Below are 22,269 nucleotides of genomic sequence, written 5' to 3' on the forward strand. Positions count from 1 at the left end.
GGTGAGAGTAACAGTATAGGTATTAATTTGTGGACCTCAAATGTGGTCTATATGGTAGATAGCACTGACTGTTGCATCGTTCTATGTGGTGGTGAGCGATGTACTTAATCCTACTAGGCACTGATGGATTCCAGGGATGTTTCAACAACCAATTGGTTGGTTTTCCTGGCCTGCGCTATGTAGTTGTTAGTTTCGGGTTATGGGTTACGGTTCTACTGAGGGAACGATGAGATTATGGCAGTTGTTTTATATTCTAGAACTAGGTATGCCTAGATTGCATCTCTTCTACTGGGCATCCACCCGTGTTTAACGATCTAGCTGTGACAAATCATGCCTGGTCGCACTCACTCCCCCTTGACCTCGGCCAAATTCTCCTTCCACCAGCTCTCCTCCACCTTTTTAGCCTGCAAGCCATTCTCCGCCTTGCGCGGGTACCCATGTCCCTCGCCCTCGAAGATCACCAACTTGGCCACCCCACCGCTACGCAGAACATCATCAGCCATTGCCTGCGCCTGGTTCAACGGCACAATCTCATCCGCTGTACCCTGCAACAGCAACAGCTTGGCCTTGATTACATCCGCATGGAACCTGGGGCTCCGCTCGCGGTACACCTTCCGCTTCTCTTCTTCTGTCTCGGGCACCTTGTCATCGAACAAGAGCCGGAAGGCATAGTGGCTCTCAAACTTGTGTGTTTCAGCCACGAGGGCTTCGACGTCACTAATGCCAGAGACGCTGACCGCAGCGGTAAACAGAGTCGGGAACATGCAGATTCCCTGGAGGGTGGCGTATCCACCGGAACTCACGCCAGTGATGCCAATGCGGGATGGGTGCACCTTGCCTTCGGAGATCAGGTAGCGGGCGCAGTCTGCGGCGTCGTGCACGTCGAGTACACCCCAACTTCCGTTAAGGAGTTTGCGGTAGGCGCGTCCGTAGCCGGAGGAACCGGCGTAGTTGAGGAGGGCAACGGCATATCCGCGTGTGGTGTAGTACTGCCACATCATGCTAAGTCCGGGGTCGGTGTGGATGGTGGGGCCACCGTGGATGGTGATGATGAGTGGAGGAAGCTCGCCTGGGGCACTGCTGTACTTGGGGTTCGTGGGAGGGAGGAAAAAGGCATGTGAGAGGGTGTTAGGGTGGGTGGAGATGGTGCGCGGGAAAGAGATGTGTTGAGCGCGAGAGAAGTAGGTGTCGGAGATTGTGACAGACGAGGAGGAGCGAAGGACTGTTGGTGCAGACGCATCGCTGGTGGTGAGAGAGATGTGGTAGACTGTGCTGGGGGCGGTTGGAGTGCTGGCGATGACGGCAATGCTGGTAGGAGATGTCAGAGCCACAGCGCTGTGTTGGATGCCCGTGAGCGATGCGATGTGGGCAGGGAAGGTGTAGCTGTTTTTCTCGAGATCGATGATGACGAGACGCTCTGTTGCGTTTTGCGTCCAGGCCGCGACAATTGTGTTGGCGTTTGGAAGAACGTAAGTGCAACTGCATCGTGTTAGATGTATACTATGTGAGCAAAAAGGTAAGAGGGTCATACGATCCCAGGAGCCATTCTGGATGAGCAAACTCGCCCTTCTCCAGGCCTTCAATAACGATAGCGCGGGGCGCATCACTTCCATCCGGGCTCCAGCGATAAAACTGCCAATATCCTGTGCGATCCGACACGAAAAACAAGGTTCCGTCCGGTCCCCATCTCGGCTGCAAAATACTTTCTTCATCGCCATTTCCTGCCAATTTCACGGGCGTTCCAACCTTCTCATCCTTCCAAGGCGCAGAATACAACTCGGTCCCGGTCCACGGCATCTCGGGATGGTTCCACTGGATCCAGGACACTCTATCACCAGTAGGACTGAAAGTGGGATGCGAGTAGAAGTCCGCTCCTGTCGCTGCAACCTCCACCTTCTTACTCTCAGTATTAATTACAACAAGCTCGTTGACAACCTCCTTGCCGTGATGATCCTCCCTGATGGCGAAAACCAATTCTGGTCTCTTGGGGTGCGAATTGAACGCAGCGTACCAGATCTTTTCATCCGGCTCCACGGCGGCTGTTACATCGCAGGTTGCAGGATCCAAAATATACACCCCGTGAGTCTTCCAGTCTGCGAAAATGACCTTCCCATCTGACGTGGTGTTGAAGGCCGCGCCGCCATAGCCGTGGACGGCGGTGCGAGCACTGTACGCAGCTGGTAGAACGTCACGGGGCTGGTTGTTGCGCCATTCGACGATGCAATTGCGGCCTTCTTCGGCAGGGCGGCCTTCGTTCACGTAGATGATACCATCCGCCTGACGAGAGAGGTCAGTTTAGTTCGGATGTAGTAAAATGGAGAGGGAAAAGGGACGGACCGTGGCGGCGATGCCGGCGAAACTGATTCCTTTTGACGTCAGGGTTGCGGCTGTGATGGGACTGTCCCAAGTGCCGAAGGGGGCTGTCTGGGGTTCTGCGGAGGAAGCCATTTGGTTGAGTTGGAATATCTGAAGTGTGTTAAAAAGAAAGTGAATGAACAGATGATTTTTGAGGGCGTAAGAAGAATGTTGGAAGAGGACAGATGAGGGGGTTAAAGTAGTGCAATAGCCAGGTACCGAGTGAAAATTAGCAGGGAGGGGAACTAAGCACAAGCATTGTTTGTGACATCCACCAGCCAGATTAATTCCGTGGTGTTCCCGCTATCCGAATGGCTTCGATAAGCCCGTGCCAATTCCATGGGGAATAGTGCTTACGCACTAACATGCACTGGTCAGCCCATGCCCCTCTTAACGCCATTTAGTGCGAACTGGTCTGTGTTCCGGTTAAGGCTGTGCCTGGATGTGAACCATACAATGTGGATTGGGGATATAACCATATCCAGTATTCTACACAACCTCTTTTCACAATTTCACAGAGCCAACTACATCTCGCTCTAGCCTCATCGAATTCACCAAATGTGGCCCTAATTCCGACAGCTTCGTCACTCCCAAAAATACCATGTTCATCTCGATTTCCTGCCGCAAGATTTGAATGGCCCGACGGTTCCCGTCGGCTCCATAACCTGCTGCCAGACTGAACAGGAATGGTCGTCCAAGCCCAACAGCGGTTGCTCCTAATGCAAGAGCTTTCAGAACATCTGTTCCACGTCGAATGCCTCCGTCGATGAAGATTTGCATGTTACTTTCGATAAGGTATGGTGCATATCGTCGGATCTCGAGTAAAGTGACAAGTGGAGGTTGTGCCCTGTTGAGTGTGAGCTTATGGAATATATGTTTGGGGCTCGAATTCCACATACGTATCTTGAGACCTTCCACCATGGTTGGACAGAACTATTCCCTGTACTCCATGTTGATATGCCAAAACTGCATCTTCCACACACTGGATACCTTTAATCACAACCGGCAAATCGGTAAGTCCGCGGACCCATTTGAGAATATCCCAGTCAATATACGGCGAGATGGAGCTGGCCATGGTCTTTGCGACACCTTATCCTTTGGCAGAAGAGTCGCGTGCCTGTAGAAGTCAGAATCGCTCTCGAGCTATTCATAGTACCTTATTACCTGAACCTCAAGGTTCAATCTCTCATCCATCTCCCGCTTCCCAACAACAGGGGAATCGACTGTGATCCAAATGCCACTAGCACCTGCTTTCACAGCTCGTCGGACTGTCTCCTCCGACTTTGTTATGTCTTTGTTGACATACACCTGCTGGAAGAGCGGCTGGTTAGGGCGAATTCCAGCCGCACGCACAGCATCAATGGACATGCTAGAGCCATTCGCCAACACCTGTGCCAATCCTTCCTCGCCAGCTGCGACGGCCATTGCGCATTCTCCGTCCGGATGAGCAAATTTGGCAATCCCGCACGGGCTCATGTAGACAGGCAACGAGACAGACTGGCCCAGAATCGAGGTGGTCGTGTCTACGCTGCGAATGCTGCGGAGAATTCGAGGACGGAAGGACAACCTCTGGTAAGCTTCCTGACCTTCGCGTTTGCTGATCTCATCGTCGGCTCCAGAGTAATAATATGCCCATGCGTGAGGGGGAAGATGTTGCTGAGCTACTTTCTCGAAGTCATTTAGGTTTATTATACTGCTTAGCGGAGGCGGGGGGTTTTCTTCTGCTGTCGCCGATGTCTTGGGAAGGGGTCTGTATGCCTTCGCGAGAGTGTCTGGTTGGACATTGCCTTTGAGTGCCGATGGAGGCAGAGCTTGCGAGAGCACGTCTTTATCGTGGACTGAATCGAAGTCTGCAGTACCGTCTTTGCCTGCGCAGCGAAGAATTACTTGGGCACCACCAGGATGCTCATCGAGGAATTCTGGCGGTGTGAGTAATTGGCGATGATAGCCCCAATTGAACTTACCAGTGACATCGTAAACGGAACCATGAATAGCTACCCAACACGACTCGCGTGTCGAGTGCTTCTCAACCTCCTCTCGACTCAGTATCGACATTCTGCTTTCAATAGTGACTCAATGTTAAGGAGAAAGAACAAATGTCAACTGCGGAGAAAATGGTCTCGCCAAGTCTAACCCCAACCCCGGATTAGCCGGTCAAAATGCGGAGAAATATCCGCTGCGGGTGATGCCGATCCCCCACGCTAACCTTGACCCCAGACTTGGCTTGGGGGTTGTATACATTGGTCCTGCGAGTATGGATCTCCTCATCTCATTCATACTCCGCAATAGTAGGCACCATGGCCACGGAACACCCAGAAGATGCTCACAAGCGGTCCCCTTCGCATGTCGAGGACATCCATCACCCCGGCAAAGTCAGCCATGGAGATACGGCACTCGCCCTCCTTGCAGATGGCGGTGAATTGGAATCAGCTGAGCCCGAAGAGCTGAAGAAACTAGTGCGCAAGATAGACTGGGTCATCCTGCCGTTCCTCTCAGTCTGCTATGCGTTCTACTACGTGAGTGTGCAGATTCCTCGAATGGGATCTTCTGACACGGACAGATTGACAAAACTACGCTGTCATATGCAGCCATCTTTGGCATCAAGGATGACCTGAAATTGACGGGCGAGCAATACTCATGGCTGTCATCTGTCTTCTACTTTGGCTTCCTTGTCTGGGCGTTGCCTACCAACTTTCTCCTCCAGCGCTTCCCTGTGGGCAAGTACCTGGGCGTGAATATCTTCCTATGGGGATTCTTTCTGATGCTACAGGGTGAGTACACTGCAAATATAAATTGATTGGATGTCTAATAGTGGCAGCTGTTGCAAAGAACTTCACTCAGCTGGCTGTTCTGCGGGTGATATCCGGGGCCGCTGAAGCATGCAGGTAAGTGCTATACACGGTATGCAGAAAATCGTAACTAACAATCCAGTGATCCCGCCTTCATGCTCATTACCAGCATGTGGTACACGCGACGCGAGCAGCCCATCCGCATCGGAATCTGGTACACAGCCAATGGAGCTGGAATTGCGCTGGGCGGTCTTCTAGGCTATGGCATCGGGCAGATCAATGGTGCCCTCGCCTCCTGGAAGTATGAATTTCTCATCATCGGCGCCCTCTGTGCATTCTGGGGTATACTTATCACGATCTTTCTACCTGATTCCCCCGTCAATGCCCGTACTTTCTCCACTCGAGAAAGACGACTAACCATCGAGCGACTCCGCGACAATCAAACCGGTGTTGAGAATAAAACTCTCAAGCCAACACAAGTCCTCGAAGCCCTCCTCGACTGGAAAGTCTGGGTATTCCTGCTCCTTGGACTGTCAGGCAATATTCCCAATGGAGGAATCTCCAACTTTGGCACTCTGATCATCCAAGGATTTGGGTTCTCAACACGTATGTTTCCTCTACTTTTCTGGCTATATATATATCATTGTTAAGTTAGCACCAAGACTAACAACACGATGGCAGTGGTAACAACCCTAATGCAAATCCCCTACGGCGCCTTCACCTCTCTAATGATCATCATCGCCGTCTTCATCAACGATCGCCTCCCCCCCAACAACCGCTGTCTAACCGCCATCTTCTTCCTCCTCCCCAACCTAGCCGGCTCCTTCGGCCTCGCCTTCCTTCCCGCCACTAACCAAGTCGGCCGTCTAATCTGCTATTACCTGACAGGCTCATACAACGCTTCCTTCGTGCTCATCCTGTCCATCTTAACTGGTAATATCGCAGGCCATACAAAGAAGGTCGTCACTAACGCGATGATCTTCCTCGGCGTGTGTGCGGGTAACATTGCGGGGCCGTTTTTCTATCGCTCCGAGCAGGCGCCGCGGTATACCTTGGGGATTTGGTCGATGGTTGTGGCCAATTTTATTGAAATTGCGTTGATTGGGGTGCTAAGGGCTGTGTTGGCGTGGGAGAATCGGAGGAGGGATAAGATGAGGATGAGGGAGGATGGGGATGTGGTTGGGGTTGGCAGTGGGGATGGGGATGATGTGGTGGCGTTTGGGGATCTGACTGATAAGGAGAATTTGAATTTTAGGTATGTTTATTAGGTGGGAGAGATACCTGTGGGATCTTGGTATGTAATCAGGGACAGATACGGGTTTGGTTGAGGGATTTTCAAGGTTAAGACGAGTGAACAGAGGGAAAGACATATTATTGACAACTCCACTTGACGTGAAAGACTATCCTCCATCATGAGCACGACACCTACGAAACTCGCCGTCTAGTAGGTCCACCAACGTTCAGTAGCTCAAACCTCCTCCCAGCCGGAAAATGAGTAAACCGCGACTGCATAGAAGCCAGTGCCTCGTAGTCACGTCTAAATGAACCATCCTAGACTTGTCCAGATGTCGTCTAGTGTTGATCCGCCGATTCGGTCCATGATGCTGTATACGTTCCGGTTGCTAGTGACTATCCTTCGTATTGTAGGGCAGGGTATCCCTAGGCTATGAGCTAGCTCTGTGGCTTTTATTGAGTCTTCGGCGTCGGACGGGTTAGAGAAGGACTTGGAGATATATTTTGGAGAGAGGGAGGATACTCGGCTCATTAGAGAGGAGTCTGCAGGGGGTGATGAAACAATGTGCTAGATGAGTTCTGCATCTGAGTAGCTTTGAAGTAGGTCATCGCGGAATTCTGTATCCATGTTTCCAAGTGTAACTAAAGCACGAATAAGTAAGAGAGATGAATCCAGGGAGTATAGCGATAAGGCTAAACCTAAGACCGGTTCAGGAACGCGGAGTCTAGAATAGGCTTAGTGTGACGGGTGGAGGAGGGAGCTAGATGACCTTCGGGAAATGATGAAGGAAGCTCTCGCAGAGAAGGACAAAGAATCCGCCGAGATGCTGCGCCAGAACACTGCGGAGATTAACGCTAAGCTGGCCGCTGCTGAAAGGGCACAACGAGACTTGAAGGTGACCATGGAGCAAATGCATCGTGAAAGACTGTCGGCCTTTATGAGGGATATTGAAGCACAACGCAAGGAGAACAAGATGATAAGAGCAAAGCTCAGCACACTCGAAGCATCACAGGATCGCAAAGCCAATAAGTCTTCCATCGCACCAGTAAATTCACAGACCCTTTCACCCCTTTCGAAAGAGCTTGAGGCCCAAAATTCCAAGCTCGGTGCTGCTCGAGCTCATGTGCAGGAAATGGAAAAAGCACATGATCAAGGAAGTCTGGATATGCGTGGGCCTAAGTATGCGTCTCTACTTGAGCAGCTCGAACAGCATCGACGAGAGCTGTTAATTGTCCAAAGCAATATTAGGGGTATGGGGCATGGCCATGGACAGCGATACGGATGCGATCTGGAACCGATGTACTCGGGGAAGCTTCTCGCGCAGCTGGAGGGTTTGAGCATATAAGGGTCAAGGCTTAGAGTGGTTCAAATGATGATATTTCACGCAGCATTGATTGCCATTTTTTTTAAAGTTAAATCTTCTCAATCAAAGGTTGATAAAGACCCGAGGACGAAGCCATTCACATTTTGATACTGGCCTACCCTAAGCACTGCAATCCAATAGTTGGTATTCCCTTTCTTGTCCTCCTCATCCAGAAGACTACGATATGTATTCACATAAACCCCGATGATTCCCTCCTTACTCTCCAAATATCACTACAACTGATCACTGATATATTGACTGTGCGCTGATTGAATTGCCACTTATTCCATTTACTATGATTATTCATTGCCTGCCTCGGACTCGGGGAGGGATATAAAATGCTACTTTCCCCCTTCGTAATCTTCCTTCTGCATTGTCCCCTCAACTTAAATACCTTCATAAAATACGAAGTATTGGTCTTTAAAATCAAGAATTGGTCCATCAAGGGAAATTGTCTAGCACTTCCGAAAAGGATTCTATAAGTAGTATACCAAGATACTTAATCGCTAAATACACAACAGTTGGAGTACGCCTAATGCATCTGAACTCGCCAAACTACTTTAGTGATGTCGATGAAAACATATACCCTATCGACGAAACCCAAATTGGGTTTATGAGATGGGTCCTCCGTTCATATTCCCAGGTTTTATGGGGAGCTCAAGTTTAAATCATGAACATATTCCGGATACAAAGAAATAACAGGAAAAGGTGAGTGCAATCTTCCTTCATTGCGCTTCCCACTTTGCTTTCCCATCTTTTTGAATATTCTCTCCCTTCCATACCGTCTCTTCCCCTTTTCGCCAATAATGGAATACTAAGTTCAAGACGTTGAACGCACGCTAATATTGCGTAGGTGTATGAATCACCAAAATCTCTTTTAGTAGCCCTATGGGCCTATATTGACTGCTCAGTGGGCCGCTGTTAAGAACAGTCTCGGCGTTTTGCTTGTTTCATCTCACCATTGCTATCCAGCAAGCCCAATGGGCCACCCTTGTTGAACAGTTTAATTATGAGCAAATAAGGTGCTGTCATTCGGCACGCTTTATCCACTTCTAGTAGGTCCTATGGACCGCTGAGGTTCCGTCGTCTCAGAGTGGTCTTGTTCTGCCTTTACCAGCTGGCCCATTGGGCCGTTGTTTGTGCTGCTGGGCCATTGCATATAGCAACTGTACGTTCTCTCTTCACAGCGTCGTACAAGCCGGTTCGGGAGATACAATAGTATTAAAGAGCTATGGCTCCCGATATTGCCTTGTTAAGTGTTCTTAACAAATATATGCTTCCGTGCTATATAGCGGAAGTTCAGCCGGGAACGTCAGCGGAATGTGGATCATAATACTAACCCAGGAAGGATTATGCACAACGATCTGAAGAGTACAAGGTGAATCTTACGGACATACCAGAATTACTACCTGTATGGTATGCATTCTTCATTTATCGCAGCAGAATGACTCTCTGTTATGAGAAGGACTAAGAGAGATATCCTGGGGGTGTCAGATATCGACAAATCTGGCAATAAACAACCTGCTATCCGACAAGCAAGACAGGCAATCAGATACGCTTTATATGGGGATGAAGACCTCAAAGCATAATTATCTATAAGAGTTGCTACTGGCACATAAAAACGGAACGATATGATAATATCATCGAAACAGGCGAAACCGGCTGTTGATTGTTTGAGCATAATTATGATTTAAGACGAGATGACTCGGAAAATACACAAACTATTGCCATGGACTTTAGCGGATCTCTGTGATAATGTGCTCCTGGAGTACGGGGCCCAACGCGCTTGTGTGGCTTCTGCTGCCGTAGCCAGCTCCTTCGAAGACTATGTTAATGATCTCCTGCGCTTGATTGATGATGCTTTTAACTTGGATGAAGTTGATGTGTGAGTATATATCCTTCATTATAACAGTCATTTTTCCGGCCGACATGAACTCTGTATGGGTTTAGCGCGGATTCTGTGCCTGGTAGCTCCCTTGATAATCCTTTGATTGTTACTGATGCTAGTATCTTTTCCGGTCATCGTCCGGTTGCTTATTCTGGCCGTGGTGGTTCCGGCCGTGGTGATGCCTCCGCCCGGTCTGGCCGCCGCCCGTCCTCCCGATCCTAATGGTGAGCACTCCCTGATCCTTTATACATGCATTCACACTGACTCAATGGTTTGGAACAGGCAATGTAAGTCCTGTGCGGCCCTTCGGGGTGCGCTGATGGCGTTTGGCCCCGGTTCTTAGTTACTGTTCTTAGATAGTTGAATGGAATCCCCTCTGGCTCCGCCGAGATGGGAGAAGACGTTGATAATCAAATGCTGCCTTGAAGTTGGTCATCTAAGGACGGAGACCCAGAGGCATACCAAAAGAAGAAAGGCCTGAACTGACTCTTTGGAACCTACTGATCTAGCGTTACTAATTGTCATGAGGGCGCTCAATATTACCGATATTGAATCAACGAAGTTGTTGAATGACGAACTTTAGGAGATACCAGCAAAAGGTGGTTCTAGCTGCAATGAATATGGTCACCAGCGACACGAGTGAAATGCTCCTAGAACCCCTTCACATGGCGACAGCTTACGGCAGGATACCTGGTCCTTAAAGACAGAGACTGCCAAAAACTAATCTTACGTGACTCATCGGGGCTATTTGATAATTCAGAGAGCCCTGAAGATATGTCGAGATCACTGGTCACTTTCTTCAAGATACTTTGGCTCGAACTGCAGCAGTTCTACTTACTAAAGGCAAGCATTGTTCTTTGTACGGCTTCAACGGCCGAACGAAAAAGCATTAGTCTATAAGAGAAGCCTTCTTCGAGATGGCCACACAATAAGTGAAAGCACTTGCACCAATCCGCTCGTTGACTTTCACCTATCAGCCAGAATACTCATTATGAGCGGAAACGTAGCCCAGCTCCTCCCTACAGTCACATCGGTCTCTCAGAACGAGGCTTGCCACATGGAACGGCTCTCCTTCTTTGAGCGACTTCATATCGCTGGAGTCCGTCACATTTCCTAACCATGCAAGACCGAATGCACCCGTCCATTACAGCTTCTATAAGGGAAACCAGAAGTTCTACCTTCCCGCATAAACTCTAGTAAAAGGGTTATCAGTGATGAATCAGCTTCAAGACAATCACAAGGAATAGAACGGTTCATAACACAAAGAAACAACGTCGAAACTTGATAACCTCAGAATATATCTGTCGAGGACTCCGAAGTCCGGAGGCTTAGCAAAGGCACGTCCCTATCCAACCCAAGTATATATCCATGGTAACGAACTTTGAGAGAACTGTGCGCGGCCAATTGCCCATCCAGAGACGTTCTATGATCTCATACTACGCGGAAGAAGGAATTCGCTGAAAGACTCTACATGATATATTTCAGCTCAATGGGGTTGATATCATGAGCGTAGATGCTGCAAAGCGGTGCCAGATGCCTATTGTCATAGATATGAACATATCTGTTGTCAGGTGACCAGATACACGCGATATATTGTTTTCGGCCTGGCGGTTAGCGTACTGTCGGGCGCTTTCCTAGTAACGGAAGCGGGAGGCACCTGCCGTTTCGGGCAGGATGGCAAGAGGAATAGGGGTTCCCGCTGGTCCCCTCCTTTATGATCCTTAGCTAGTTCAATCGTTTCCGTTTAGTGCAATCAGAGTTATCGTTTCGAAAGAAGAGTCAAACAGTACCTAGCGTACCGGGATTATTTTTTTCGACAACTGGCCCAGGATGTGGTAATTAACTCGGCCATCTTGCGCATACGTATCTGCTGGGGACGCAATCTTGGGGACAATCTCGGGGTTGCCAATGATGGAGGACTGTGGCGTTTTTACTGTTATAATCTGGCTTGTTCTCGAGGGATGCGTATTGCCCTTAAGTATAGGGCATACTGATCTCTACTGACCTCTGCTACTGCGCAGAATACTTTCTAAATATACAACCGAGTATCAAGTATTTACTGGTTATTAGTTAGTCTCGCATTAATTAGTGCTACACAATGAATATATCTCATCTAAACAAGTCAGTAGGCGCTGCCGTGTAGCTAACGCCTCCGACTTCTCTAGCCGTCTTTCCAGTTTCAGGCATAAGTGCTTCCAATTAGTTCGGGGCGTAGGTGTTTTCACTTCATGAAAGATCTTGGTGCTTATCCGTGAGTGCCAGAAGTCATCGTCCAAGGTTAGATGGAGGGCTCTTTGTACATTGATAACTGCCTGAGAAGGCAGAAAGCCGAACACCATATTCAATATTTCCCATGGGAGAAGCAGAAGCATAGACTCTCGGACCTTCGGAGTAACCTTCGGTTGAGGTTGAGAAACCTTCCCTTTGTTTCTAGTTCGCTTTTGAGTAGTCTGCTCCAGCGCTGTTTTGACACACTCAGTCCGGACCGGGTCTGACACAGCATTAGTTCAACCATTAGTCCACTCAACAAAGGCAGCGATATGTTCAAGCATCTTGCACACAAGGAATGGATATAAAAGATGCATATCTACCTCCAAACCACTCGTCTGGCATCCCACACACCCGTCTCCACGAGTTCTCCTCATGCCTCTGTATTAAAGCTAACATGAGAACCTTCAGGTTCTTGTTCGCAATATCGCCTAGGTTGTGGTGCATGAGCAGTTCCCAGCACCGTGCGTGGACTGGATATCCCATCCAGTCATGGGAAATATCGTCTTCATACCCGCTCATGAGGGTATGACCTTCTTCATCGATCACAACCTTAACCATCGGCATGACCACCTTCCGCCTTTGCTCACTTGTACGAGGCTCGTAGATCAAACCATCAGTCTTCTTCCAAGGTACAAAGAAGGTGCCATAGTTCATTCGTGGTATGGTAACGCCGGATATCTGGCACCCATCGTTTTTAATGTTGTGTAGAACTGGCGGGTATTTGTGTCAGTAGCAATCAAACCTCCAGACAACTTTTCCTCGGCCTCCAGCGGTTTTCCAGGCCATGATGTCGACCTCACGCAGTAAGTACTTATGATGGTAGGTAGCAGGTTAGCTTACTCATCCGACGAGGCATCCACCAGCATGACTGATAATCGCCATACATATCCAAATTCTCCAATTTTTGGGCTTTACAGATACCTTTTTGGGGATGGTGGAAGGTGACATCATTCAGGTCGTGTGCGTCTGGTGAAAACCTATTCAAGTAGAACGCGTAGCCGCAGATATGACATTGTTGGAAATATTCATCATCTTCTCCGCGAAGATCATCCGCATCGTAGTGGCCACTGCTATGTTCATCGTCAGAGGAAAAGAGCAAAGAGGAGTTGTTGGAGACAGAGTCTGGGTCTGGCATTGTTCTTGTGAAAGTATGTGTGTCTGATTATCACTTGAATGCTGATTAGGTTAGTTAGTGGTAGGGAAAGTTGGATTGTTATAACAATTTTGTTCATATTCAGAGTAATGGTGACATATTAGCGGACAATGTTTCACCTATACGGGATAAGTAGTTATGCTATCATAATATCATCAACAAGCGGAGTGTTCTGACAATAAGATCAACCATGGCAACATTATAATACCACCCTACCAGTCCAACAATTGCCCATCCACAGCATCATCGCCGGAAATAAAGTCCATATCATATCCTGGCCTGATAAATATGGCACCGCCCGGATAACCGGTCCACTTTTCCGATCCATCAATGCGCGAGCAACCCGCAGATTCGGATATGCACGCCATTTATTGATCCACCAATAATGTGAAATTCCCGACTTCATCCTCTCCCCCCACGGTCTACAGCTGCTGTGCTACCCCCACGCGGGGTATGGGGGTTGTTGCAGCTGCTATCGTTGGAGATCTAGAAGCTGTATTGCGTGGGGGTGCTACATAAATACTTTGTCTGTTGAGTAGCTACGGCGTCATTGCAAAAGCAAGCTCATTGCTAATTCCAATTGCCCAGAATCATGGCTCCCATCAAGTCTATCGAGTACTTTCGCGTCAAGCCGCGCTGGCTTTTTGTCAAGGTGACGGACAACGAAGATAAGTTTGGTTGGGGTGAGGCTACGCTTGAGGGGCATACACAGGCTGTGGAGGGTGCGTTGGATGAGATCATTGGGAGGCTTGTTGGTTATGAGGCTGAGTATGCTTCCTCAATTTTCTTTGTTCTTATCTTGTTTTAGTGCTAATTGAGCAGTGACATCGAGCACATCTGGCAAACTATCTGGCGGCTGGGTTTCTATCGCGGTGGGCCCGTTTTCATGTCCGCCTTGTCCGGCATTGACATCGCATTGTGGGATCTAAAAGGGCGGAGGTTGAACGTACCGGTGTACCAGCTTCTCGGAGGCAAGGTACGCAACAAGGTACAGGTTTATGCTTGGATTGGAGGTGATCGGCCGAGTGATGTTGAAGTAGCTGCGTAAGTAACTTTCCCGCTGTTCGCGTCCCAATCCTAATAGTACCCAGCAAGGCACGTCTCGCACAGGGACTCAAATGCGTCAAGATGAACGCGACAGAAGACATGAACTGGCTCGACTCGCCATCCGTACTAGACTCCTGCATTGAGCGCATCAAACAGGTCAAGGCTCTCGGTCTTGATGCTGGTCTCGACTTCCACGGCCGTCTACATCGCCCCATGGCTAAGCAGCTCGCGAAAGCACTTGAGCCTTACCGTCCTTTGTTCATCGAGGAACCCCTGCTTGTTGAGCATCCCGAAGCTATCAAGCAGCTTTCTCAGCACACGACTATCCCAATCGCCTTTGGTGAGCGATTGTATACTAGGTGGGATGTGAAGCGGTTCCTCGAGGATGCGTCAGTGGATGTGCTGCAGCCGGATATTGCGCATGCTGGTGGGATCTCGGAAACAAAGCGAATTGCGACCATGGCGGAGACTTATGACGTGGCGATTGCGCCGCACTGTCCTCTTGGTGAGCTACATCCCACTTCTCTACACGTTTCGGGCGTTAATGATATTGTCAGGTCCAATTGCCCTCGCAGCTTCAATGCAAGTCGCCCTCTCAACCCCGAACTTCGTCATCCAAGAAATGTCGCTCGGAATGCATTACAACGTTGAAGCCGGTGACATTGACCTCACAAGCTACCTAACAAATCCCACGGTGTTCAACATCGAAGAGGGATATGTGCCAGCGCCTACAGGAGCGGGGCTGGGAGTGGAGATCGACGAGGAGATGGTGCGTAGAATCAGTCGGGAATCGGAGCCATGGCTACCGAAGGAATTCTATGGCGTCGATGGGGGTATTCGCGAGTGGTAGATAGCTTAGACTTGTAGGACAGAATGTGGGGGTGAATGCGGAGGTGATCTGCATCCTGACGTCTGAGAATGCGGAGAGCGTGGGGGTGCCTCGGATATCGGTCCGAATACATATACCAGCTATAGCTCATAGTAGTATTAACATAGTGTTCACAAGCCATACTCAATCACTTCTACTCAATTGACTGTAAATAATGGACCTCTTCTCTCTCGAGAACACAACCGCCCTCGTCACCGGCGGCACTCGCGGCATCGGCCAGCAAATGGCCATTGCCCTAGCCGAAGCCGGCAGCGACGTGATTCTCGTCCAGGTATCCACCATTACTATCTACTATACACCAACTACAAACTCTAACTTGTACGAAATAGAGAGACACTTCCAACACCGAAACAAAACAACGCATCGAATCCCTCGGCCGCAAAGCAACTATCTACACCGCAGACCTCTCCTCCCGCGAATCCGTCTCACAACTCACCCCTACCCTCCTCTCCGACGGCCACGACATCAGCATCCTAGTCAACTGCGCAGGCATTCAACGACGCCATCCCAGCCATCTATTTCCAGACAGCGACTGGGACGAAGTCAGTTCTTCAGTTCCTCCCTTCCCCCGTCCTTCAAACCGCCCGTACACTAACCAAATGAAATTGATACATAGGTCCTCCAAACAAACCTAACCACCATCTTCACCTTGTGCCGCGACATCGGCGCCTACATGCTCACTCGCACCCCAGACGCCACCGGCCACCGCGGCTCCATCATCAACGTGGCCTCGCTGGTCTCCTTCCAGGGAGGTATTACAGTCCCAGCGTATGCGGCTGCGAAGGGCGGCGTAGCGCAACTCACAAAAGCTTTGTCAAACGAATGGGCGAGCAAGGGTATCAATGTTAATGCGGTGGCGCCGGGGTATGTGGCTACGGAGATGAATACGGCGCTGTTGAATGATCAGGACCGCGCGAAGAGTATACTCGAACGTATTCCAGCGGGGAGGTGGGGAACCGCGGAGGACTTTAAGGGCGTTACGGTTTTCTTAGCCGGAAAGGCGAGTCGGTATGTTTCCGGGAGTGTGATGTTGGTTGATGGGGGGTGGATGGGGAGGTAGAGATTCTTTTGGGTGTGTTGTACCAGTCTAGTCAGTCCTTTCTGGACATTTCGGGGTACAGAGCTCAGTGTTACAGTGTGAGACCGAAGCTGGGAAACAGTTCATTTCTAGACCTAAATAATGAACTATGTCATGTCACTTAAAAATATACAAGAAAATATAAATATATATATATACACATATACGAGATTGTAATTTAAGAAAGAAAGGAAGAGCAAACAATCAAAATTCCCGAACACCATGGACATTCTTATGATTCCTAAGAATGCAAGAGCTTGTTCAATCCCAGAAACAGTATTTCTCTAGCAACCCTCAGAAGTGGATCTATATGCCGTATTGTCTGAATAAAGCAAGAGGCCCACACAGTTAATTTTAGGTATGTATCATATAGATAAGCTTATAGTCTAGTTCCTCGTGGTCTATCATGGATAGTGCTCAAAGAACGATGCTGCCTAGAGATATCTAAGTAATTAGTCTAAACGCCTGATATGCGTATATGGAAGCATGAAGAACTGGAGATCATCATGACCCTATCAGGCTCTCGTCTCGAGGCTACTTTGAGTATGCCCTAGGCAGCGCACTGTGGTCAGCATTCCCGTACATCTCCGACTAGTATGATGGTTTAGTAACGAACATAACATACTATTGGGGATCATCACAAACTGCCCTGCATACTACGATACCCTTCTGAGACACCCATGAAGCAAATCATCCTCCACTTGCCACACATAATACAGAAGTAATAGCATAGATTAGCTTGAAATATTGCCGCGTAGCCGGCACCTGGATGATCCTTGAAACCACGTCAATTCGGACAACTGCCGACTACTACCAAAAGAGGGAAAGCAGGGTCTGGCCAGAGCTCGAGAACATTTCCAGACCCGGACTAGTGCAGATTGTTTGATCAGCAACCTTGCGGAGACTAAACCCGATCCGGTATACCGCTGCTTCACCGACACCCGTTACGAGTCAACTTCTTTGCTGCATGTTGCTTTGGTTTGGTTTTTGATTAATCAGGAATTCAACTGCTACTATCTCCGCGATCTACACTCAATCTTGCCGCATCAAGCCTTCTAGCGAAAGATTCTGCTCGTACTATGACGAAGCCTTCCAGGCCATTGTGCCGCATCGTTTGTAGATTTTTGCTGGCCCGAGCAGTTTTATTTCTGCTAGAAGTATTCTGCTAGGATTACTTGAGTCTAACATCCCATGCAGCTAAATGTAGTGACCTGCAGCCACCTGAAGCCATACAGAATATGGAGATAGAATGAAGTTTCAATTCCGCCTGCCTGCGCCTTGTTACAAAGTACGATAAGGCACCTCGGCCTCCACCACCTGTTTTGTACGGTCAAGAACTAGTATAAGCTTAATTATACCACCCCCACCTACGCACACTCTGTCCTGAAACCATGTGCAACAGTGGCCCTTTCAGAGCAGTCACACTGCGACACTCTGCATGTGTCCCAGTATTAGAACCATTCTATATGTAGTCCTGTGCGTAAGCGCCCCTTTTAGAGCAACCGCCCTGCAACATTGTGCATTAGTGGCATATTTAGAGCCATAAACCTGCAACCATGTGCATAAGCGCCATATCATAGAGTAACGGGTATACGGGCACTAAAATTTGTGGTATTATACCACTCCACCTTTCGCGCGCGGTAGATTTTAGTGCTAGAGTTCACCTGGGCGCTAAAATAGCAAGCCTTGATGATCCTCCACTCCAACCGGCATGTTTTTAGAATCAAGCTTTGCCCTACCAATCTGGTGGTCGCTTCTCCACTCTGTAGCCCGGAACCACAACGACGAACGCGCAACCGGTGGATTCGACATGATTTGCCCCTGAAGCATCCCATACATCGTCAGACATTGAAGCCTTGATACTGGCAACAGCTCAATCGTCCCACTTCTCGAAAAACCTCCTGCCGCGTCAGTCTCAATCATGGATGCCTATTTCCCTTTCTCTGAACGTAGGTCAGGGCGGACGAACAGGCTCCATCGGCTGCTTAAATACAGAATGAAGATCACTTTCCTCACACAGATCAAACCTTTCCACTCTTTTCATCATCAAGATGCGTCTTTCACATCTCCTGGCGGGCGCCATTAATCTGGTTGCCACCCAGGCTATCGCAGCCTCGCGCTGTACTCCTGAGACCTTCACTCCCCATCTTTCTTCCAATGCTTCCTTAGTCTACGCAGTTCCGTATGGACCCAACGATACCTTCGTTGGCCCGTTGGGCAACTACTCCGGTCTCCCCGAGTATTGTGCCGTTTATGTCAACGTGAGCTCGTCTGCTACCTCTTCCTACGAATTCGGCCTTTGGCTGCCCATCAACACCTGGAACAAGCGTTACATGGCCTATGGCAATGGTGGCTTCACTGGAATGATTGCCTTTGCTGATATGGCACCTGGTCTTTTCTACGGTTTTGCCACCGTTTCCACAAACACTGGACACAACTCCTCCGTGACTGAGGCTGGTGATGCAGGCTGGGCTCTCAACAACCCCGAGACTCGCACTGACTGGGGATGGCGTGCTCTCCACGGCTCCGTTGCCCTTGGCAAGGAGCTTACTGAAGCCTTCTACAGCGAAGATATCAGCTATTCCTACTACGCTGGTTGCTCTACTGGCGGTCGCCAGGGTCTGAAGTACGTCCAGATGTTCCCCGACGACTTTGATGGTGTTCTTGCTGGTGCTTGCGCTTGGTGGACCACTCACCAGCAAAACTGGGACCTCAAGCTCGCCACCTACAACCTTCCCAACAATGCCAGCCACCATATCACCGAGACTCAAGTGGATGCTTTGGCCACTGAAGTCCTCCGTCAATGCGACGAAGTTGATGGTGTCAAGGATAACATTATCATGAACGGCTATGCCTGCGACTTCCGTCCCGAAACCCTTCTTTGTGATGGTCCCTCCGCCAACAAGTCGACCTGCTTCACCGCCGATCAGATTGACACTGTCTACAAGATCTACAGCCCCTGGGTTGAGACTAACGACTCCTTTGTCTTCCCCAGCTTTGCCTACGGGTCTGAAACCCAGTTCGCTCAAATGATCATGACCGACGACGACGAGCAGGACAGCCCCAGTGGTATTGCCTACCCCCGTGACTTTGTCTATAACGATGCCAACTGGCCCTGGGAAAACCTGGACTTCTCGACCATTCAGCTGTCTGATCAACTGGATCCTGGCAATGCCACCGCCGGTGACTTCGATCTCCGTCCCTTCAAGAACAAGGGCGGTAAACTGATCCATTACCACGGATTCGCTGACGGAGAGATCCCCACCGGCTCCAGCATTTACTACTACAAGCAGGTCCAGAAGATGCTCACTCCTCTCGGCATCGAGCTTGACGATTTCTACCGCTTCTTCCTGATCCCTGGTATGGAGCACTGTTTGGACTCCGTCCACGATGCTCCCTGGTACATTGCCTCGGCTAACCAACCCGGTGGTCTGACTGGCACCAATGTCTGGGGTGTGCCTGGATACCGTGACCGGAAGCACGATGCCATCCTGGCGCTGATGGCCTGGGTTGAGAATGGCATTGCTCCTGATGAGCTGATTGCGACCAAGTTCATTGATGACACCCCCTCGGAAGGTGTGCAGGCTCAGCGCCCTCTCTGTGTCTACCCTAAGGAGGCCAAGTATGTTGGAGGTAACTGGAACGAGACCAGTGCGTTCGAGTGCAAGTAATTCGAATAATCTTGAAGGTCCCTCTCAGCGCTTATTGCTATGTGGGGGATGTGACCTAAGAGTACATAATATCACTTCTATGTATGATATATTCATCAATAGCATATACTAAATCTTATATTAAGTTTGTTGTGGAACTATTTTCCCGGTCACCAAATATAGGTCAAGGCCAGTATAGGCTGTTGGAATATTTAGCAACTGATAATAACTATTGGCTGATAAGCTGTGGTATGGCGTCTAGTAGTGCGCTACTGCTTTGCGCGGTTACCGCCGATATGATTGGTTACACCCCCTCTCCCAACTCGACCAGGGGGTTCTAACCTCACTGCAGCACAACCAGAAGGGGATCAACTATCATAAAAGACTGAAGTCCCCCATCTTGTCACTGAAGACAACGGAAGTACATATAACATGGCACTGACAATTCCCGTCGAGATCTGCGACATGGTATGACACCCGTGGGCGACACCAGGCTGCGTGCTAACTCACTACTGAGATCGTTGATCACGTAGTAGCCACAGTTGGGATGGACTACTCATTACGCGATCTGTTCCCTTACACGCTTGAGCCAGATGCTCGCTCACAACTCATGAGCTTACGCTTGGTTAGCCGGAATTTCTGTGCTGCCGCGTCGCCCCATTTGTTAGAACGCATTGTAGCTCCGATTAACTCCTCCGTGCCCGACAGAATCCCCCTACAAAGATTTGCTGAAATCTCACGGAGCAAATACGCTGCACATGTCCGCAATCTAGAGACCGGATACGACCGTTCGGGCGCCTCTCTTTGCCGAACACTCGGTCCGGATATTCAGGATTTTGCTGGGTTGTTATCGCCTTGTCTTGCTCAACTGTCCGATTTACGCGTTCTTAAATTCAGGGCCTCAGGCGAGTCCTTGACACGCGACCACGAAAGGGCTGCTATAAAAGCAATTGTTACAGCTCTACGATTCGTGATTCTACCCCATTTGGAGGGGCTTGAGCTCTTCTTTTCCATAGCTCATGACTTTCGATACTTCTTCCCCAGCCATTTTTCTCCAATGCACATACCCATGGAGGATTTACTGCACGGACTGAAATACCTAGCTTTACATATCACTGCGTATACCAAAGAGCTGGGACAGCGATACTGGAGAACCCCTGTACCCCCTGCATACGCCGCCCTCCCAAATGACTTGCACGCCGCGCATCTCTTTAGATTAGTGGAGCTGGCTCCTAATCTAGAAGCTCTCCAGATCAGCAGTATGGACGTCATACCTTTCCACACTATCCATTTCAGCCCAGCGCTCCGTCTCACTTCTCTATGTCTCACACGAGTCCTAATTACGTTCGACCACTTTCGCGCGCTCACCGACCAATGCAAGGATCATCTCAAGCATATCGAACTAACTTTGGTACAACTGCATTCTGGCACCTGGTACATGGTCCTCACGCAGCTACGCCAATTACCGCACCTTATAGACTTTTCTATCGGATCGTGCGGGTATCCATCCACCGGTCCGAATGCACATCTGACTGTGATGCTTCCTCCACCAGATGACCCGGAACCCCTTGAGACGATGAGTTCCGCGGATTATGATGGACTGGATGAGCTTAGGGATTTTGTTAATGCTAATCGAGTCGCTTTGGGGCTTGAGCCGTGGGAGCGTAGAGATCGTCGCTGGTCTAGGTAGGGCCCCTTGCGCATTGGGCTGCTGATGGGCAGATAGGGAAGGGGATATCTACCGCAACGGATGGAGTTGGAGCAGAGGGTCAGTCTAGGTCGGCTAATGAAATGACATGTGTTTAAGCGTAACTTACTAGCTATCTGAATACCAGAGCATTGTGAATAGGCATCTCAGGTAGCAACCAGACACAAAATCATATTGAGGTTGCAGCTAACGGGCTGAGAGGAGTGATCATCAGGGTGGGACTTTTATGACTCAATATTCATCAAAAACAAGCACGCAAGCATTGTTCTTAAGCTCAGTCAGAGACTAGTCTGTCACGAAGGACGAATATGAGACGTAATGAGAGGATCCCATAATTTTAAAATTCCTGCTTCATTCCAGACGTGATCAGCTGGGGAATGGGCTGGCCTGTTCTTACCCCCTTTCGCCGAGCGACACGGTCCAGGCAGAGTCCACTTCACCGCCGCAAATATCTAATATGCCTTTTCATTCCTCTTTCCCTACGCTGTGGTACATTTCCCCAACGCACTGCATCTGAGGATATGCGCGTGACAATCGAATGCAAAGCATGTCATTGCGGTCTCTTCTAAGTCGTTTCTGCAGGGGTGCGCCAGCCCCCAAGTTACCTTGGTTACCATGGACGTCGAAGGCCCAGAATGTCCGGCGGTAGTGGTGGATGTATGTTCCCCGGTTTGCGGAATGGTCAAGACCAGCGGAAACCATGTAAAGCGGATCGTTCACCCCTTCTCTCTTCCAGCTTCAACCAAGGTTTCAGCATGAGACACACAGAGCCTCACAGCGCTTGTGGTATTTTTTCAAAGGGAGAGGGGGATGGTAGTGCTCCGTATGATAGTAAGACAGCCCC

The 22,269-nt window shown here is 49.5% G+C and overlaps 10 protein-coding genes across 10 annotated transcripts; 7 read left to right on the forward strand and 3 right to left on the reverse strand.

The window, feature by feature from the left end:
• Positions 1-344: 344 nt before the first annotated feature.
• Positions 345-2,448, reverse strand: BO88DRAFT_432123 (aminopeptidase C; the record flags this gene model as incomplete). The annotated part of the gene is made up of 3 exons (XM_025709339.1): positions 345-1,479; positions 1,532-2,277; positions 2,338-2,448. The coding sequence occupies 3 exons, from the start codon at positions 2,446-2,448 to the stop codon at positions 345-347; spliced, it is 1,992 nt and encodes a 663-aa protein (XP_025567546.1).
• A 281-nt stretch (positions 2,449-2,729) lies between these two features.
• Positions 2,730-4,410, reverse strand: BO88DRAFT_422051 (FMN-dependent alpha-hydroxy acid dehydrogenase; the record flags this gene model as incomplete). Its single annotated transcript, XM_025708559.1, has 5 exons — positions 2,730-2,793; positions 2,864-3,202; positions 3,255-3,433; positions 3,520-4,274; positions 4,320-4,410. The coding sequence occupies 5 exons, from the start codon at positions 4,408-4,410 to the stop codon at positions 2,730-2,732; spliced, it is 1,428 nt and encodes a 475-aa protein (XP_025567547.1).
• Positions 4,411-4,652: 242 nt separating this feature from the next.
• BO88DRAFT_468400 (MFS allantoate transporter) lies at positions 4,653-6,523 on the forward strand (the record flags this gene model as incomplete). Its single annotated transcript, XM_025711560.1, has 5 exons — positions 4,653-4,871; positions 4,916-5,126; positions 5,174-5,240; positions 5,287-5,750; positions 5,826-6,523. 5 exons carry the CDS (start codon positions 4,653-4,655, stop codon positions 6,410-6,412), a joined length of 1,548 nt encoding a protein of 515 aa, XP_025567548.1. The 3' UTR covers positions 6,413-6,523.
• A 636-nt stretch (positions 6,524-7,159) lies between these two features.
• BO88DRAFT_484638 (uncharacterized protein) lies at positions 7,160-7,723 on the forward strand (the record flags this gene model as incomplete). The annotated part of the gene is made up of 1 exon (XM_025712295.1): positions 7,160-7,723. One exon carries the CDS (start codon positions 7,160-7,162, stop codon positions 7,721-7,723), a length of 564 nt encoding a protein of 187 aa, XP_025567549.1.
• A 1,718-nt stretch (positions 7,724-9,441) lies between these two features.
• On the forward strand, positions 9,442-9,851 carry BO88DRAFT_411149 (uncharacterized protein; the record flags this gene model as incomplete). The annotated part of the gene is made up of 2 exons (XM_025708028.1): positions 9,442-9,626; positions 9,692-9,851. 2 exons carry the CDS (start codon positions 9,442-9,444, stop codon positions 9,849-9,851), a joined length of 345 nt encoding a protein of 114 aa, XP_025567550.1.
• Positions 9,852-12,104: 2,253 nt separating this feature from the next.
• BO88DRAFT_449624 (uncharacterized protein) lies at positions 12,105-13,035 on the reverse strand (the record flags this gene model as incomplete). The annotated part of the gene is made up of 3 exons (XM_025710509.1): positions 12,105-12,120; positions 12,295-12,610; positions 12,741-13,035. The coding sequence occupies 3 exons, from the start codon at positions 13,033-13,035 to the stop codon at positions 12,105-12,107; spliced, it is 627 nt and encodes a 208-aa protein (XP_025567551.1).
• A 596-nt stretch (positions 13,036-13,631) lies between these two features.
• BO88DRAFT_380468 (D-galactonate dehydratase) lies at positions 13,632-15,023 on the forward strand. The gene is made up of 4 exons (XM_025704527.1): positions 13,632-13,821; positions 13,876-14,097; positions 14,145-14,605; positions 14,658-15,023. Exons 1-4 carry the CDS (start codon positions 13,646-13,648, stop codon positions 14,948-14,950), a joined length of 1,152 nt encoding a protein of 383 aa, XP_025567552.1. The 5' UTR covers positions 13,632-13,645; the 3' UTR covers positions 14,951-15,023.
• Positions 15,024-15,143: 120 nt separating this feature from the next.
• BO88DRAFT_380473 (2-deoxy-D-gluconate 3-dehydrogenase) lies at positions 15,144-16,049 on the forward strand (the record flags this gene model as incomplete). The annotated part of the gene is made up of 3 exons (XM_025704528.1): positions 15,144-15,260; positions 15,319-15,531; positions 15,606-16,049. 3 exons carry the CDS (start codon positions 15,144-15,146, stop codon positions 16,047-16,049), a joined length of 774 nt encoding a protein of 257 aa, XP_025567553.1.
• Positions 16,050-18,118: 2,069 nt separating this feature from the next.
• On the forward strand, positions 18,119-19,738 carry BO88DRAFT_468409 (feruloyl esterase B precursor; the record flags this gene model as incomplete). Its single annotated transcript, XM_025711561.1, has 1 exon — positions 18,119-19,738. One exon carries the CDS (start codon positions 18,119-18,121, stop codon positions 19,736-19,738), a length of 1,620 nt encoding a protein of 539 aa, XP_025567554.1.
• A 411-nt stretch (positions 19,739-20,149) lies between these two features.
• On the forward strand, positions 20,150-21,407 carry BO88DRAFT_380474 (protease inhibitor; the record flags this gene model as incomplete). Its single annotated transcript, XM_025704529.1, has 2 exons — positions 20,150-20,185; positions 20,235-21,407. The coding sequence occupies 2 exons, from the start codon at positions 20,150-20,152 to the stop codon at positions 21,405-21,407; spliced, it is 1,209 nt and encodes a 402-aa protein (XP_025567555.1).
• Positions 21,408-22,269: the final 862 nt, after the last annotated feature.

The sequence above is a fragment of the Aspergillus vadensis genome, assembly GCF_003184925.1.
Source record: "Aspergillus vadensis CBS 113365 unplaced genomic scaffold BO88scaffold_2, whole genome shotgun sequence".
In the NCBI taxonomy this organism is placed as follows: domain Eukaryota; kingdom Fungi; phylum Ascomycota; class Eurotiomycetes; order Eurotiales; family Aspergillaceae; genus Aspergillus; species Aspergillus vadensis.

Bases quoted from the DNA above. Each gene is read 5' to 3' on its own strand.
- BO88DRAFT_380468 (XM_025704527.1), top strand. From the start codon at position 13,646: ATGGCTCCCATCAAGTCTATCGAGTACTTTCGCGTCAAGCCGCGCTGG. The intron at 13,822-13,875 runs GTATGCTTCCTC...CTAATTGAGCAG, and splicing joins CTTGTTGGTTATGAGGCTGA to TGACATCGAGCACATCTGGC. The intron at 14,098-14,144 runs GTAAGTAACTTT...AATAGTACCCAG, and splicing joins AGTGATGTTGAAGTAGCTGC to CAAGGCACGTCTCGCACAGG.